Source organism: Athene cunicularia, assembly GCF_003259725.1.
Source record: "Athene cunicularia isolate RWA chromosome 1 unlocalized genomic scaffold, athCun1 chr1_part2, whole genome shotgun sequence".
Classification (NCBI taxonomy): domain Eukaryota; kingdom Metazoa; phylum Chordata; class Aves; order Strigiformes; family Strigidae; genus Athene; species Athene cunicularia.
In genome coordinates, this window is record NW_020799092.1 from 21,318,493 (window position 1) to 21,337,033 (window position 18,541).

Consider the following 18,541-nt stretch of genomic DNA (forward strand, 5'->3'; position numbering starts at 1 on the left):
GCTGCTCTTAAATGTCAGTCTTGGGATAACTCTGCTCTTGCTCACCTTCAGAACACCCTCCAGTCCTTCTGAAGCCTTTCTGAGATTCACACACCTCATTTCTCAAATCACCAATAGTTGTGTTGTGTTCTTCTGTGAATTAATGAGCTACAGTAGATGAAAATCATCAGTCCCATCTGTCTCTCTCTGTGTAATGAGTTCTTTGCATCCTCCTTACCTTCCCCCAAGTGAATTATTCATTCTTCCACACTGGTGACAAATTTGCTTCTTCCAAAAGGATTCTTTCCTTTTTAGATAATCCTTTTAATGCTTTCCTGTTACTAATACACTCTCACCTTGTGCCATTGTCTTGCCAGCCTTTCCTCTTTGTTAACAATTCCATGCATAAATGTAGATTGTGCCACTTGTCAGTCACAGAGAGAATGTTTCCAAACAAGTACTAAACTAGGATATGAGAGCCCTTCTTTTCAGCTCTGAAATCAGCTCCAGAGAAGACATGCTTTCCACCTTCCTCCTGTCAATGTCAGTTGAACATGCAGGTTCACATGGTAAAGGTCTCTTCCATCCAGACATTGAGGAATCTCTTGCCAACAGTTATCCTGGAACCTCCCCATCAAGCTTTGTTGCAGGCAGAGCTTACAGAAAAAACACAAAACCCAAAACCCAAACACATTTACATGACTAAATGAGAACTGCAGGTCATAACGCCATGGCTGACATCCCACTTCAACTAATTCCCTAAATCACAGTCTAATCCTACAGCATCTATACTTGGTTTCCTCATCATCAAGCACAATTCCTGGTGGGTTTCCGTCTCCCAAAGTTCCTTGGCATTAGGTGACATGTTATCACTGACCTTAACACATTTATCTGGAATTCTTGCTCAAACTGGTGTTTTCTTCAAAGACCAGTGTTTTTGTGTCATTACATGGGAATCCCAGCTTCCATTGTGAAAGACAGGAATCTTAGCTTTAAAAGATGTGATTATAAAACAGGACTGACAACATCTCAAGGAAGCAAGCTCAACCCCATCTACAAACATGGTAATTTTTAAGTCTTCCTACGTTAGGGATCCCAGTAAGTAATTTTTAAGTGGGTTGGCAAGGCTGAAGACTGTCTCAATTGTAGCTTCTTTTGGAAAAGCCTAGAATACAGATACACTTCCCTACTCCCAATTCCAGTCATCTCTACTGCTTCTGGAGGACAAGGGAAAAGAAGGAGCTATCTAAAAGTCTTTTCCACTGGAGATCAAAAAATGCTAATACTTTCATACGGAAAGTAGAAATTTAGTACAGATTGCGACCTCAGAGCAGGACACGGGCACATCCTGCGTGTCTAACACTGGCTTCCTCATGATGAGGCCCATCCCTTCAATATAGACAATGGAATGTTGTTATTCTAGGGATAATCTCCCTGAACCGCCTTGGTGGTCAGCTCCTACTAGGGCTACTTTCCAGTAGAGTGGACACAGCAGTTGTGAAACAGTCTGCAGGGAAGTGTCTGTCACAGCAAGTCTTTGGAACAGAGAAGCATCACGTGGCAGGTGTGAGATATGTATGGCTGAACCTGCAAGAGAGAAACCTCTCCCAAGAACAAGCACTCTGCCGAAGCCATAATCAGGACCATTTCCAGGAGCTTGGGGTCACATGATTTAAAATGAAATGGGAGCTCCAGCCATCCATATTCCCAGAGGCCTGCTCCTTCTTTCACTACCAGCAGGCGAGTTACAGAACTGAAATCCACTGAGTCACCTACAGGTTTGCAGTCAGTCCTCCTTTCAAGAGACTCCACTGGCAAATGCCAGGATATACCTGAAGAGTTACAGAAATAACTACATTCAGCAGGGAGATCAAAAAAATGAGGCCAAGGGTGGCCAGTGGGTTTATTATGTCTCAGGAAAATAAAGCAACCCCCTCCCCTTTATTTTCTTGCTAGTAAATTGAGCATCACAACCAAAGCCATGAATCATTTATCTGCAAATACCGGCAGTGTCTGAGAATGCTGTGGGACTCCTCACTTGCTGTGTGCTGGCACTGGCACATACAAACATGTCTTGCAAATCCTGACATCGAAAAGCTTCCTGGCACCAGTGGGTACACCAATCTGCTGCAGAGTAGGATGCAGCAAACAACATTTTCTGCTGCGTGGGAAGGAACAACTTCTAATTTCAAGTCTGTAGCTTGTGTTGGCTGGCAGGAACGAGCACCGAGTTACAGTGGAAGTGTAATGTAACTCCATTAGACCAGAGACAGAGCCTACGTGACTCCTCTCTGAGTAGACGTGTACTTCACAGAAAATTGTTGCCAGTGGAAGTAGCCTGAAGGATTGACTTCAGGAAGTATTGACTGTAGCCAGCCTATTAATTGTCACTCTGGGGTTCAGGGCATGAAAAAAGAAGGAAAGTTATGTTTTGGCCAAGAACAGTACTGAAGTTCCAATTAATTCTTCTGTAGTTTTCATTTTATTTTGTGCACAAGGGGCACAGGAGCAAAATGCATCTGCAAGTTATTACGTGCTGTAAACAATGTAAAATTGTCAGGGGAAACTCTCAAACATTAATATTTTTCCTCTCAAATGGTTTAAAGAGCTGAAGAGTTTTGGGGAACGGATGATCTGTGGTGTCTGTATCCTCTCACCTCTGTTTTCAACAGCGCAGCACGCCCAGGTCTGCACAGCACACAGCTATGTCATCCTCAGGCCAATAAGAGGGCTCGGTTGCACAGGTTGCCCTGTCCAACATTTACACTGGTTTTGTCCCATTTTCTTTTAAAGATGGTTCTTAGGAAAATGTCATCTCTCCTCCATTAATGCTTTCCTGTTCCTTCTCAACAATTAACTGCGCAACAGTGGATCAATTTGACCTTCCTTCCTGGGAAGTCATTTGACCTGTATGTCAAAGTTTGTTTTACATAAAGCACTTTCAGTCACACAACCATTTGTAGCCCCCTGGCGCTTCTGTTGCTAATAAAGGTTTATATTTGGCATGGACAGACAGCATTGAGCTGTTTTCTGTTACGAGTGTAGACAATCCTGTTTTCCTGTTAGGCCTCAAGAAGGAATTACAATATACATTGCAATAACCTGTAAGACCCAGCTACTGAGTTAGCTCAGCCTGGCCCAGCTCTCAAATAAAATGCTTCAGGCTCCCCTGGGGTCCCAGCAGTGGACTGTCGTGGTTTGAGCCCAGAGGGCAACTGAGCACCACGCAGCCATTCACTCCCCCCTTCCCCCATAGCACTGGGAAGGCGAAAAAGAAGCGAAAGGCTCAGGAATCCAGATAAGGACAGAGAGGGGTAGCTCAGCCATTAACTGTCACAAGCAAAAGACAGACTCTAGGGGGAAGAAAAAAGATCACTTTAATTCAAAACACTGACAGAATGAGACAGTGAGAAGCATTACCACATCTTAAAAAAAACTTAACCCCACCCCTCCCTTCTTCCCAGGCTCAGGTTTGTTCCTGATATTTCTACCTCCTCCCCCAAGCAGGGCGGGGGCAAGGGGTGGGGTTGGCTGTCAGTCCAAAGCACTCTGCTGCATGCTGCCCCTCCTCCATGGGGTTCCCCTCTCACAGGAGACCTCCACAAACTCTGTCATGAATCCTTCCCGCAGGATGAAGCCATTCCCATGCTACTCTGGTGTGGGTCACCCCCACATCACAGAATCATCTAGGTTGAAAAAGACCTTTAAGACCACCTAGTCCAACCACTGACCTAACATTGACAGTTCTCAACTACACCATATCCCTCAGCCTGTGTCAACCCAAAGCTAAACAGCGGGCTCTTCTTCTTGCCAGAGTCCTGGCTTTCTCCAGACACAGCCCCCTGCTCCAGCGTGGTGTCCTCCACAGGCCGCAGGGTGACCCTGCTCCACTGGTGACCTCCACGGGCACAGGGGCACAGCCTGACCTCTCACCACAGGCTGCAGGGGGGGTCTCTGCTCTGGGACACTTCCCCACCACCACCTTTCTTCCACTGACCTCAGTGTGCAGTCAATGTCCTTCTCATAGACCCTCCCAAGTCTCAACCCCCTCTCAAGTTCCCTTTCTTAAATATGTTATCAGAGGCACAGCCACCATCATTAACTGGCTCAGCCTTGGCCAGAGGCAGGTCCAACCTGGAGCCAGGGGAGCTTTCAAGAAGCTTCTCACAGGGGCCACTGCTGTAGCCCCCTCCCCCGCTCCCAAAACCCCCTCCACACACACATAAACCCAGCACATTTACCAAGAGAACTATTCTATGGAGAACATCTGCCCCATCAAAGCCAGACAACGCTGAGTGCGGCCATGGCAGGCACAAGCTGTGGTAGGACTCTGTCTGTTTTTGTCAAAGCACACGCAGCAGGAGAGCCCCTCCTGTGCGCAGCTGTACATATGCCCGGTTGTGCCAGCCATGACTGAAAACTCGGGCATTACTATCTGTTGCTCATTACTATTTTTGTCCATGGTGGGGGAGAAGCCACAGAATTGGGGCGGGGTGGGGGTGTGTGTGCAGTGGGGAGGAGGACAAGAAAATACGCAGCCTTAAGCAGAGGAAGAGCAGTCTTTGTTCAGGATGGAAGAACAGGATATGCAAGACACAGGCCTCTTCATGGACATTGCTACAATGTCGTTTCTACTGTACACTTCTGGAAAGTGCTCTGCAGAGTCCTGCTCCACTATGGTCCCTCTTCCTGCTAGTTCCACTAATTTTGAAGTGCAAGATTAAAATCAGGTAGCGACAGGGCTAGGCGGAAAGTATCCCAGAATACAGATTAAACAAACTGTTCACCCCACCCGTAGGGACATCTCCATCTCCCCAGTTCAGCCAGTCTCCAAGGGGAGGAGACAAGAGTAGCAACTGCTACTACTTCACCTGAAAGGAGAGATGGGAGAATCCTTACTTGTTCTGGTGATCGGAAAGAGTGGCTTTACGTTTTGGAAAACAAAAACCTGGAAGTAGCACAAATCGATATACTATGATCTAGTTAATAGCCCCAACAAGACTCATCCTCATTAGGAAAGGACTGTGAGACTGATGAGAACCCAAGGGTTCATACCAACTAATTTCCCAGAAGCAATGGTGACTGCCCACTGGGATGGGTGTCTGTACATCTCAGCACCATGAGAGCAGACCATTTCCTGAGGTTACAGTCCAGAGCCCACAAGCTTCATGACAACTCCTTGCTTTACCCCATCAGCAGACGGTCCCTACACGATCAGCTCTCCACAGCTAACAAACTTAAGCCCTGCTGCTCTAAGCACCCCTGTCCCTAAAGCACTATTAGGAGTTGAGAGCTCCTGCCTGAAGGGTCCAGTTGTGCACAAGCACTTAGTATGACAGAGGCACCTTTAAAAATGCTTCTTAGTGAGGTCATTAAAATGGAGAGAAACTTCTATTGTAGTTGCAGAGTAAGAATATAAAGTGGTCTGAGAAGCAAGAAGAGAGCAGGCCATAATATTTCACTCCTCTATGCTTCAACTTTCACAGCTGTTCAACACAGCGGGCAGAAGCTGTCCTCTACGAAGCTTATATAAATCTACAGATGGAAACTGCAAAGAAGGGGTTATGTAAAGATCTGCCCTTCTACCACACAGGGCTCCTTCAACAACAATCCTTTTGACCCGAGGGCAAGACACTCCTTTCCTCTATACAAAGTTCTTTCTCCCAGTTAGGGCTGCCCTTGTATGTTCTGCAGAGTACAGCACGGCAGGTTTTCGACAGCTTGCAGGATCTTTAAACACCACCATTTGCTAAAGAGAGCTCACATTTGCTCAGACTCAGATGCAAACCCTCTCAGACTGCCATAAGGATGCAGGGACAGCTCCATCCATCGTGCATGTTCAATAAAACATCACACAAGTGAAAGATAATAGATGTAAAACAGCAGGTGAGCCTGCTGCTCCTATCCTAATAAGCAGAGTTAGGCAAGGGGCAAGTGGAGATGGGGAAAAGCATAACACCAGCAGGAAAGATTCCTGCCTGTGCCTTCGTGTAGCATCAGCCTGGGTGAGCACCAGCCTTTTCCAGACTCTGTATACCAGCAAGTGGAACATCACCTCCAGCCCACCTCTTTCAGCTGTGCAGGACTCAAAATGGCATGGCATTCTCCACAAGAGGGGAGTGTGGCATTTCCACTGATTATTATTGAATAGCCAAACCTTCACAGCACCACAGATCCATGGTTAAGACAGATTCCTCTTATTGCCCAGCTCATACTTGCTTTGCTAAGTCAGTGCAATTTCTGGGATCACCCCGCTCAAGAAAATGGAGACAAGCAATGCCTCTTGTGTACAGCTGGGGTTCACTGCAGCTGTTAACTCTCAACACATTATTAGTGCAAGTTGTCATTCTTATGCATGTCTCCAGCTCCTTAGAACAGGAGGTGGTTTGTGAAAAATTGCTTAGTAGAAGAGCAGAGCAAAGGCAAACAATGCCTGGGTCTACTTTAAAAACACACCTAAATAGGAGAGAAGGCCCTTGCCTGCTCCCTAACTCAACTCCTCCATCTGCAGTTCCTGCACTGATCCTACTCAGAAATAATCGCTAAAGCAGCTGTAAGAATAGGACAAAACAGAGACTGAGCTATCCTCTCCATCTATGGCCTCAGTGCTCCTTCACAGTCACCCATAAAACACTTTAGCTAGCAGAGAATATGGAAACTGGCAATGGAAGGCCAAGGAGCAGGACCCTGGACTCTTGCTGTTCTGATAGCTTCCTCAGCTAGAAGCAAATCAACCCACCACTTTCACCCAATCTACAGCCAAGCACATCCCTCCACAGAACCCAGCCTGTACAGCCTTTGCTGTCTGGAAGCTTTGACAGAGATGTCAAAAGAACAGTTTCATCTTCATTAGATGCCCAATTCCAGATGGAGAAGACTGTATGCTGGTCTTAGAGATATCAACCTCCATGTGACTTGTTATAAGGGATCCTGGACTACAGTGTAGTGAGCAGAGTCTGTTCCAGCAGAGTCCTGACACTGCCAGGGGCTGCTCTGCTCTTCTTTCTCTGGAAAATACAGTGTTTTGTGAATCAAATCTCTGACAGCAGAAACGTCACTTCTTTCTACAGAAAGAGAAAGACAATTGTTAGGGATTCTCAACAGGCAGTATGAAAGTCCCTCTTCCTCAAGAAGTACCTGGACCTCTAGTTCCCTGCACATCACCTGCCAGCAGCCCTTTCTCTCTTTTCCTGTACATCTTTCACCCCTCCTGCACTCACCCACACCCAGCTGCTGCAGGAGACTTCCAAACTCTGGGTCACAATCTAGGATTTTCAACAGATTGGTGGACTCCATTCTCTCCAGCTGCACATCCCAGTAGATGTAGATCTTCTGATTGAAGCTGACATAAACCAGGCAGGGGCTGTTGCTTCCTCCTTTGCATGCATAGAGGCCTGCAGAAAGCAAAAGTGTGGAGATCCGACTACTTCCAAAAGGACAGAGATAGCAAGCGGCTAACTTCTCATGATGAGGTACCAGAGCTGTTATCAGAAAGCAAGTATGTGGGGTGAGGGGCACAGACATGGACCTGGGTTTATGAAATGCCTTTGAGATAAACCAAGAAAGTGTCTCTAAACTGTTATTAATGCATGGAGCTCAGGGATTTTCGAGCTGCTTCTTGCAGGTCCGAGAAAGGGGACCGAGCAAAGCCAAGGCTCAGGCTGGTTCTGTGGGGCTCCTTATCTCCACTTGAGAACAACTTAGAAGTCAGCAAATCAAAAAAGCACTGTAGCAATCCCAAAAAGGACAGTAAAAAACCCCAAAATCCTTACAGGGAAAAACACATCACCTCCTCTTACCCCTACTTTTCCCACAGGGAAGTCTAGCTGGACCGTCTGCAGTACACCCAGAGGGAAATTATTTCTCACTATAGACAGACAAAGGATTCCAGATGTCCCAGAGGGGAGTAGTAGCTTTGATGGAGAAATGCTGTGAGGGCTGGGTTTGCAGTCAGGCTCCCCACCTGCACAGAATGCACTGACATTCTCATCTGCTTGAAATCTGGCAACAGTCCGATTGTGGTCGATGATGTACGTCTGACCATCCCACGCACAGGCAATCACCTCCTCGTGCCCATTGCCCTGCAGGAACCACAAGATCTTGCATTAGCATGGACATCAACTATTTCCAGAGGCAGTCAAGAATCCTTCCTGCTTTAGAGACAGAATGCTAATGTTTGAACAAGATGTCACTTTTGGACATCTTGTCCAGACATTTTGCATTTCTCCCTGTCTTTCTGCACTTGGAGAGCATCTCTCTCTTCTCTATCACAATCCTTAAGTATCATCAGAGCTTGTAGACAATCAGGGTACCAGCCGTGTGCAAAACCATTCAACTTTGCAGTAAGATAAAAGAGCAGCTGGGGGACGAAAAAGTTCATAGCAGGATGCTGGACTTGCTAGGTCAAAGATGCTGACACAGCTCAAGCTCTTGCAGGTGGACAGGCCGAGTGCAGAATGCACTGGCACAGACAGAACACTCTGTGTATCCTCCTGATATAATCCCAGTCTTTTTCAGCTGAGTCGTACTCCTTCTGCCCTTCTTAAATTCATATACACAACGCCATGCTGAGATTTTGTCTTCATCCCTCCCAGCCCTATTCACAGACACTCACAGTAACATCCAGCTTTTCCAAAGCAAACAGCTGGTGATCAACCTGCACAGACCAGAGCAGCTTGTCTGCTCCCTCCATGAGTTTCAATGTCCCTGAAAAAAAAAAAAAAAAAAAAAAAGATTGTCTTGAAAGTATTAAAAGGAAGCCAGACATTTGCTAACACTGGGCCCTGCACACTTCTTCAACACTTAGGCTTTACAGGCAGAAGGTTGGGCCCATGGTACAGGCTGTGGTTGATAACAGATACCAGAGTCTCAGTTCTGGGAAGGACAGAGTCCATTATCTTGTCATCAGTAACTGGAAACAGAGGGAAAAATGGCAGCAGCCCTGCTAATTGGATTGTGCTCTAAGAGAAGAAGAAAGCTGCCTGAAACAGGCTCCCAAATTACAGTACATCAACAGATCTCACATGAGACAGCAAGTGAACTAGAAGCTTCTCACCATGTCCCACAGATCATGTGATCTCAGGACAGCATGTTGACAGGTATCAGCTGAGAGCTGGCTGGCTAATAGCACGGCTGCTAAAACCATACCGGGCACTTACCTCACACACCATTTTTTTATCATCCAGAGATACTGTGATAGTATTTGGGGGGTGGTGGGGTGGTGTGTGTGTGTGGCATTCAGAGAGCAGAACATAAACATGAATCTAACTTCACAGTGCCCTCCAGACTCAACAAGGGTCACAAGTGAGCCACAGTGAGGCAGGAAACCTTGCCAGATGCAGAAGCTTCAGAGTTCATGCCTGGAGAATAACCAGAAATTCCCTAGCAGAACACTATTGGGCAGGTGGACATTTAGCCCAAAGAGGTCAGGCTGCCTATCTGGGAAGGGAGAAGCACAGCATCCTGTCTCCACACTGTTAAATTCTGGACAGAAACACTGTGTTCAGCTCATTAGATTGCAGCCTGTCCTAATCACTTAGCCAGGGGCACGGCAGGAGAACCTTACTCCAGGCCTGTGTGAGGCCAAGCTCCTCTCTACCAATACTCAAGGTCCAGCATCCATTTCCTTTACCGCTTTTGGAGACAACCGAAGTCCCTTTAAGTACAAGGACATCTCTCTGCTGTGATTTAGAGGCTCCTGTGTAAATGAATGGCACTGCTGAGTTGGTATCTCACACAGTTGTTTGACCACGGGGTAAGCAAGCAGCTTAGGAGTCAGCAGATGGAAGTTCTAGTTTCACTCTCCATCTCAAGCTTTCGGGTCAATGACCCAGCCTCTTCAGTTTCCCAGCTGCTCACTGCTTTAATACTTCCACCCCCATAGGCCATGGAACCATACAAGTAATTATTGTTTGTAAAATGCTTTGAAATCAACAGATTTCAACAATGAAATCCACAGATAGACTCTACCAGGGGAGAGAGAAAGCCAGATATTAGTAACAGATAGAAAACACAACAGGTTTCCTGGAGAGAGCAAGCCTGTGTGGTATCAGACAAAATTCAGTAAGGAATGGAAGGAAAGGCTCAGCTTTAGTGTGTTTTATCATATCCTCAGATACAGGTGTTATCACAAACCTGGCTTAGGGGGACTTGCTCACAGTGACAACTTTTACTTTGGCTCCTGTCTATCAGATATAATACGTCAGCAGAAGGAGCCAAATTCTCTTGCCTGACCCAGGGAAGCCCAGCTCCTACTTCTTTCAAAACCAAAAGCACTGAGCCCCTGATCCCTTGCTTTGGATTAGTGACAGACCTTGGCTACCCTACAGGCCCTTCTTCCAGGACAGTGGTAGGACTTACCATCCAGAGTACAGAGAGCGAAGAGACCTGAGCCACTGTTCTCACTGGAGCAGCCTGTAAGTGCAGAAGAGAATGACAGTTGATGCCAGTTTCGAAGCACTGTCCCCTCCTTCTCCTGAAGAAAAAGATCAAAACCAAGCTGATCTATCCTGCCTCCCTTTTTTGCCCAGCCTTGATACTTTGCTTAGCAGGTACCTGCAGATTCCTGTAACCACTCGTACTTCACGCTGGCTTTTATTTGTAAGGCACTGGCATCTCAAAACCCAGACTTTTGGTTTGCAGTGCTGCAGGCATGTCTGTCTCTGCTGCCTGCTCCTAGAAGTCTGTCTGTACCACACATGCACCTGCAGGCCCATGGCAGTTACGATATTAGAGGACGGCATCACATCCTCTCCAGGTTCCAGAAACACATGAGCACAGGAAGACCATCACAAGGGACAAACTGAAGAACAGCTGAAACTAAACAAGACTATTACAACTGTACCCTCACTGTTTCTTTCAAGGACAGAAACATGGCCTTTGGCTGTCCTGGGAAGGTGAAGGGTTAAAAAAGCAAGATCCTGCCAGCAGGACAAAGCATTGGTCACATTAGCACAAAAGCACCTCCAAGGAAACTCCTGAGTGAGTCTGTGGAGATCATGCTACTGACTCTATTAATAGTTTTCACTACAGCAAAACTGCACAGAAGCTGTGATCCTCTCCCAGCAAACACTGGTCAGATGCTACAGAGCCTTTCCTTTATGAGCAAGTTAGACACGTGCCTTCATGCTGATCTACACACTCCGCCCTGGCTTGCCTGGGCTATGCTTATACAGCTGTGAACTTCCTGAAAGCAGTATCCTCTCCAAAGCCTGTGTATCAGTTACATGCAGGATAGCAGTGACAAATGTGACTAATTCGATCTGAAGAGGAGACCCCCTGCCGACCACCAGGCTGCTTCAACCCCTCAGTACACTCGCTACCTAGCTACCAGTCAGAAAAGACATGCAAGGTCACGTTTTGAAAGTGCTATGACGCTTAGCAGGGGCGGACTAGAGCTGTATTCAACTCCAGCTGCATTTAATCCTTTCAGTGACAATGTAGGAGACACTGGCTCCCTGAGGTCTGCAGGAACCCAGGCAGTCTGGGACAAGCCTGTGGAGCTGGAAGCAAATAGGCAGTTTCCCCAGAATGATCTAAGACTGCAAGCCTACCTCTGCTGCCTACAGACAGCTCCAAGCCACAACACCCTGCACTCTCCCAGGACACAGAATACTCTATTCCCACAGACCAGCTTCAAGCAAACAGTCAGCTGGTTGAGTGTTCTGCTTCTCCTAGCTGACATCCACCCAGACAGGCTCCTATCCAAAAGATCTGCTGTCTCCCCCTCACAAACTGCTTGGCGCGGCACTCTTCAGATGCTTTATTACTGATGGTCCAGCATCTGTAGGCTTTTCACAACCTTCTCTTCATCCCTTATTCTGCATGCCTTCATTTTTCACAGATGCTTCTCATTAGATGCAAGGCTTTGTATGCAGTGAAATAATTGATTTCACGCTCCGTTGACCACGTTGCTCATAGCAGCATTCGAGATGCTGAAAACATGACAAGCTTAAGAACTGGGGAGAAAGGGTACTCTGGGGTAGGGGGAGAGGTTTCAGTGGATTGCTCTTCTCCCCCAGCTTTAATTACACTGGACAGCCTGAATCATTCTCAGACAGCACTGCAGGGGGTAATACTTGGACAGAGCAAACGCAGCTGGATTCCAGCCAGCTGCAGACAAGAGAAAGTGATCTGCATTGGGAATTTTCTGCCTTCTTGTGTTACACCCACACGCTCCCAGGGGGAGTGAAAGCTGCTTATTCTCCATAGGTACTAAAACAGGGCTCAGCAGGTGCACGAGGCACAGGTCAGAGCACAAAGCAGTTACACAAGGGAAGCAGTGGCAGTGTGTAAGGAAAGTCTGGACACAACAGCAGCGTGCCAGGGCTGAGAGGAGCCAGCAGCTGTGGAGAGTTTAGATACAACAGCTGAACAGAATACACTGGAAGGAGACAGAGGACAGTGATATAATGAAATATGAAAGCAGCTCTAGAGTGGTTGGGACTTCACAGGTGAAGGAAGAGCAGGATATAGTTGCCAGGTGTTAGGAAAAGCACAAGAGCAAGAACAAAGATGAGGCTGAAGAAAGGCAGAGATGCATCTAGGGAATAAGAAAAGGGCATAAACTGCAGCCATGCAAAAGCAAAGATCAAGGACATCTGGAGGAGCAAGCCCTGGCAGCCATGCAGAGTGACTGAATGCACATCAGTGGAGGCTGCAGAGAAACCGCTGTGCTAGGTGAAGAGTAAGAGCTACCTAGGGAAGGACAAAGGCTATAAAAAGTACAAATGCAAATATCCAGCTGTCTTTGGGAGCTGGCTAACGGAAGCTGAGTTCCTCCTGCTCTTGCAGCTGCCTTCCACTGTTACTTTCCAACCACGGGAAATCTGATTTCATGCTGGACTGATCTACTGAAAAACTATCGGGGCAAATGTTGGGCCAGAGACCCCCAAGCTCCTAATCTCTCACCTCGGCCAATGCTACCAATTAGATGAGTGGAAACGTTCTTGTTGTGAATCCGTCCAGATGTTTGGTGTAGAATAACATCTCGAATAGGAGCCTCGCTAGGGAAAAGAGACACAGACATCAGGGAAAGGTTAGGGAACCATGCCTGGGACTCTGGCAGAATAATCTCAAAAGTAGTGTAGTCCAAAGCTCTACAAATCCAGAGGTTATCAGAGTTTGTGCATAGGTTAGCCCTCTAATGGTAAAGACTGAGGAAAAGAACACATGCCACCCCAGGTATGAAAGGAACTCGCTAATGTTTAAAAAAATTACAACAGAATGATTTAGTGCATCAGAAAACTGGAAAGAGCTCAAAGAAAAAAAAAGTAAAATATAAATTCCAATCAAGGTAAAAAAGACCATTTTTATCATTAGTGTCACATCAGCCTGGCTGCTTTTCACTCAGGAAGTGTCTGTCTGGGGTTAAACAGGCTGTCAGAGATGATGCCTGGGCCTGGCTTCTGGCTAGGAGGGTATTATTCCACTAGGACACCAAGGAGCCTTGCCTAGCTCCCCTCCTGCTGCAGTTTTTTGGGTCTGCCTTAAAGTCTCACAGACCACCAGAAGCATGTGAATTCCCCACAAGGGTCCCTCCAGCACCAAGGAAAATAACCTCACTGCTCATATCAACTGCTCTGGTCGTGATTTACAGCTCTGGCTGCCAGGGGTCTCATCACGAAAACCTTCAACTACTTCACGTGGAGGAAATGAGTGAACGAACCCAAAGCGTCACCCTGGGCCTCAGACTAACTGGGCTTGGCCCAGCCTTTCAGCTGTTACCCTTCCCACCACTAGATAGGTCACCAGATTGCCTGCTACTCTTTCTCTGGAAATCTAGGTCACTCATTTCCCAGTATTGCCCCTGTCCATGGGCTGGTTTTGCCACTCTTCTTGTGCAATCCAAGGAGAACACAATGAAATACAAAGAAAGTGGTAGGGTTCACCTTTGTGATAAAGGCATAAAGAGTGTTCATGGAAATGTGGGTGCAAGTGGGCTTAAGTCATGAACTCCCTGAAGTACCGCAGGTCACTGAGGCAAGGACAGGTGACAACAGTCCCCCACCCTCAGAAAGGTGATGTGGTGGTACCCCCTTGTGTGTGATGGGCATCTACAGCAGAATCTCCTCATCTACCCCAGGCAGCAATGCCCTTCACCTGCTTGGTGCAGAGCTGTTTCTTCCCTCTGTCGTGGCCTGCTGCTCAGAGTCCCAGGTGCACAGCAGAATGGCGTAACCACAGCCTGGCTGAGACACCATCATCTCCGGTGAGCCATCGGGGCCTGGGTTCACTGAGAGGCTGTCCACCTGTACCGGCAAAGGAAAAACATGGATAGAGTCAAACTGAGAACTTTAAACACCTCAGAAGGATTCACTGTGCTCCTTGTACCTAAACTTGAATATAGCAGCTCTTCTGATAGAGCTGAGCAGAGGCTGAACAAATTCAGCTAGAAGCAAAATGTCCAAGTTACAGTAAAAGGTTCTTTTTCCTTACCAAAAGCCGCTTAAGAACAACGCTAGTATTTTCCACTAACGCTCTCTAGTTGGATGAGAGCAACCGACTGTTTCCCAGACCAACCCACCAGCTGCTCTGTAGTTGCTCGGACAACGACCAAGCAAATCTCCTTTCAAGCCATCAACATAACTGCTTTGTTGATAGGCCTGAGATTTTGTGCTTTTTCCCTTGGGACAGCCACCTCTTGAAGACTGTATGACAAGTTCTGCTCTGAACATCCTGTTTCCTTACCTGACCTTCTAGCAGCCATTTCTTCAGTAGCAGCAGCTGCCCAGAGACGTGGTCTGAATTCTCTGACAAATCCTCCCAGCGGAAGGCACGTACCACCCTGTCAGTGTAACCCACCACCAATTCACACTTCCCATCTCCATCTGCAGCAAATACAAAGAGAGAGATGGGCTCTCGCAGGCTTTCATAGCCTTAAGAGTCCCAATATTCAGAAGTCACTGTGCTGGTATCCATCAGGTAGCATCCCTGAGGATCCCAATCCTGTAACGAGAACTTGTACTTCAGGAAAATTCCTGAAGTTCTTACTTCTCTCCTCCACGTGTTTTGTGGCTGTGGTTTGTTAGAGTACCTGTTTCAGCATGACAATAATTTCCTTCTGAGTCCCGCACACTTTCCCTTTCTCTCAACACCACCACCTCATACCCACAAACTCCCTTACCAGCTTCCCAGCTCACCAATGTCACTGATCAGCATGACCTTGGTGTTGGCAGGAATGTGCTGCTTGAACACTGGCTTCTGCTCTTCTGCTGCTGCCAACTCATGGTGACCTGAAGGATCTGGATGTTTTGAAGTTGAAGATGTCAGGTCAAAAAGATGAAACCAGCCTTCTGCACTCACCGCCACCACAAGATTCTAGGAGGGAAGAGAAAAACCTTTTGATTTTTCCTCTTTTAGAAACTACAGAAGCTGTCCCACAGCAGGGCAAGGGAAGATATGAGGGTAGATTCGTCAAGATCAGTGACTGCTACAGAGGGAACAGGAAAAAGGGTTCTGGCCAGCATATAAACTACTCAGGTACTGCAGGGCCCAAACTTCTTTTTCATCCTTGTCAGACTAGGCTATCAAGCTGATGTGTGCATGCAATCCTCAATGCGTGGCATTTGCAACTCTCACTTCAGCTCTGCTCCCCACTAGAGCACACATTGCTACAGTATTTTAGGCAGGGTGCCTAATCTGGGACTTTTGGACTGAATGGTCCTGGCTTAAGCCCCAGAAATAGAAATCCAGCAAAAGGAGTCATTAGACCCAGTGGAATCTGTTTGGGAGTCTAGACTATTCTGTGGCTCAGCCTTGTTTAGATGACCTTAAATGCACATAGCCAAGTGGCAGAAGGGCCATGGCCCACAGCAGAGACCAGCACAGAGCAGGGCAAAAGCCGCTGAGGAAAAGGAGCAATGCTCAGAGCACCAAAGCCTTGTGATGCTCACACAGGGAGACATGGAAATCAGCAGTGTTTCTGAAGATAGGATGGATTTCCTTGCTCACTAAAACCTGCATATGGCTCACAGAAAGAAAGAGGTTATATGTAAACAGAAGAACAGTTTTAAAACAGTAGCACTAAAACTCTATGAGCAAGGGCACATCCTGAAGAGAAAACACCTGCAACATGTTCTCCTCCACACTCAGGGTATGACATGGCCCTAATCTCCCAAGCACCTCCCCTGTGCCCTACAGACTGAGCTGAAGAGAGTTTGGCTGTTCTCACCTTTCCTTTATTGCACACATCTCCCACGCCAACACATGTGAGCTGCAAGAGAAAGAAGGCCATACATGAGAGAAGGCAGCCCAAACCAGCACTTTGGGATAAGCCTCTGCCCTCCCCACTCCTCCCCCATAAATCATCTCTTGAACTCTAAACAGCCTTTTCAAGGACAAAGCGAGCAGAGTCAGGGACAGAAACACACCTGCCACACAACTGCCCAGAGGCAAAGCCCACAGGACACAGGACCAGGGTCAAGGCAGGACAGAAGCTCAGTTCCTGTGTTTGTTTAGTGCTTCGCTCACCACTTCCAGGAGCCCACGAGGCTGGCTGTGGGCAAAAGCAGGGTCTTGCATAACTACATGAAAGGCACTAGAACAAGTTCTGTTTGCCATTCCCCTCTGGCCTACATATTCCTAGGCAGCGGTCAAGGATAGCTAGCTGCACATATACCAAAAGGCCCAATCATTTAAAAATTTTGTCAAGAACTGACCATTCCTTGGCAAGATCGCACAGCCCAGGGTTTGCTGTCATCATTCTTGTAAACATAGAGCTTCCCGTTGGTGTCTCCCACCACTAGCTCATTCAGCTGTACAAGAGAATTGGGTTAGTAAGAAGAAATTCACAATTATAATAACAGTATTCCTTCCCCACAGCAGTAACAGAATTTAAATTGCAAAATTGCTCAGTGGGAAGAAGCAGCAAGCAAAACAAGAGTTAAAAAGACAGCCTTGAATCCACAGAGAAGGTCTGTGGAAAAAATAAAAGCCCTAATTTTACTCTCACAGATAAAAGACCTGGAGAGTGGCTCCTTAGAGCAACATTCCATTATCCACTGCATCTCTAGCCATTGTTCCAGAGTTAAGTCACTGACTGTTTTAACATCCTGATCTGCTAATCATCATCACCATCACCTCATCTTCCATCCTTCAGCCTAGATTGACTTGATCTTTCTTGAACCACTGGAGGAGAACAATGGCAATGGGGAAAATGTAATTATCCAGGAAGAGGCTGCAAGAACACCTGCAACAGATTTACACTGGGCATTCAATCTCCCTGATGAAAGGGTAAAGGTCTTTCAGAATGGTGATTATTTCTTTAAAGATGACTGCTAAAAATCACCAACCACCCCTGCAGAAGAGCCTACTCCTAATATCCCATATTCTGCATCATGCCCCTGTGTAACTTAATTGTGTGTATTTTGTAACTCCCTGCACAATACAACTTCTTATGGGAAAATTTGTTTTATCATCCACTGCACTGTTAGTTATGACACTTTTCAGGATATTAGGATAGCACTGTAATAAAATTTGACTGTTGAGAGGAAGGGACAGTTTACACATATCTGATTAAGCTAACCTCTTGCTAGTTACGGACAAATCAGACCCATCAGAAACAACCATTTGTGGGGCTGACAGCAACATTCACAGAATCATTTTGATTGGAAAGGGCCTTGAAGATCATCCAGTCCAACCGTTAACCTGGCATTGACAGTTCCCAACTACACCAGATCCCTCAGCGCTACATTGATCTGACTCTTAAACACCTCCAGGGATGGGGACTCCACCACCTCCCTGGGCAGCCCATTCCAACGCCCAACAAACGCTTCTGTAAAGAAATACTTCCTGACATCTAGTCTAAACCTTCCCCGGCGCAACTCGAGGCCATTGCCTCTTGTCCTAATGATTTCTGATGTACATCCATCCATCATACAAGTCAAGAGATGCTGAAACTCGGCTCTACCCTGTTTGTGATGTACTGTGCCCCAGCAAAGCGTTTCCTCACAGCTCCACAGGAGACTGTCTCTCTCTGGGACCAAAAGTTAACCTCCCTGATAGCTACACGTCATCCAGGACCCGTACCGAGCATGGAAGCACTGACCAGCTGCAGCACAGAATGGCTGAACACTCAGTTTGCCTCTGCGGGCATATGATCCAAACCCTGCGCCCCTCATATTGCTCAAGGGCCCATCAAGCTCCGCGTCCATCCACGGGTGGGCGCCCCACCACCTCCTCGCCCCCCCAAACCGGGCCCAAGTCCTCCACCTGCGGAAGCACCACCACCTCCCGCGGCCTAGCTGCCACAGGCCCACCCGACCGCACGCCACCGGACCGTGTCATTGTCAGCATCTCCCAGGCAAATGGCGTGCGGGAAGAGGCTGCCGCCGAAGTCGAGCGCCACGCACTGCACGTAGCTAACGGACCGCATCCCGACACCGCCGCCCGCTGAGGCGGAGCTCCCGCCGCGGGATACCGGGCCGGCCGCCAGCCTGGGCCGACGGTGGCTCCGCAGGTACAAACGCCGCCGTGACGCGCGGGCAGAAGGCCGGGATCACGTGAGGGGAAAAAGATGACGTGAGGGGCGGGACTTCCGGAAGGGGACGGGGAGGGTTGAGGG

General features: G+C 47.5%; 1 protein-coding gene across 2 annotated transcripts; it reads right to left on the reverse strand.

Moving 5' to 3' along the window:
- Positions 1-1,570: 1,570 nt before the first annotated feature.
- Positions 1,571-18,375, reverse strand: ITFG2 (integrin alpha FG-GAP repeat containing 2). Of its 2 annotated transcripts, none has more exons than XM_026863796.1 (12): positions 18,257-18,375; positions 16,638-16,733; positions 16,151-16,192; positions 15,120-15,297; positions 14,668-14,807; positions 14,080-14,228; positions 12,889-12,983; positions 10,339-10,392; positions 8,594-8,685; positions 7,943-8,060; positions 7,200-7,373; positions 1,571-7,043 (listed from the first exon to the last, which is right to left on the reverse strand). In XM_026863796.1, exons 1-12 carry the CDS (start codon positions 18,350-18,352, stop codon positions 6,898-6,900), a joined length of 1,380 nt encoding a protein of 459 aa, XP_026719597.1. In that variant the 5' UTR covers positions 18,353-18,375; the 3' UTR covers positions 1,571-6,897. The 2 variants fall into 2 exon arrangements, with proteins under 2 accessions (XP_026719597.1, XP_026719605.1); XM_026863804.1 differs by having other exon boundaries at positions 6,890-7,039.
- Between the last annotated feature and the right edge of the window lie 166 nt (positions 18,376-18,541).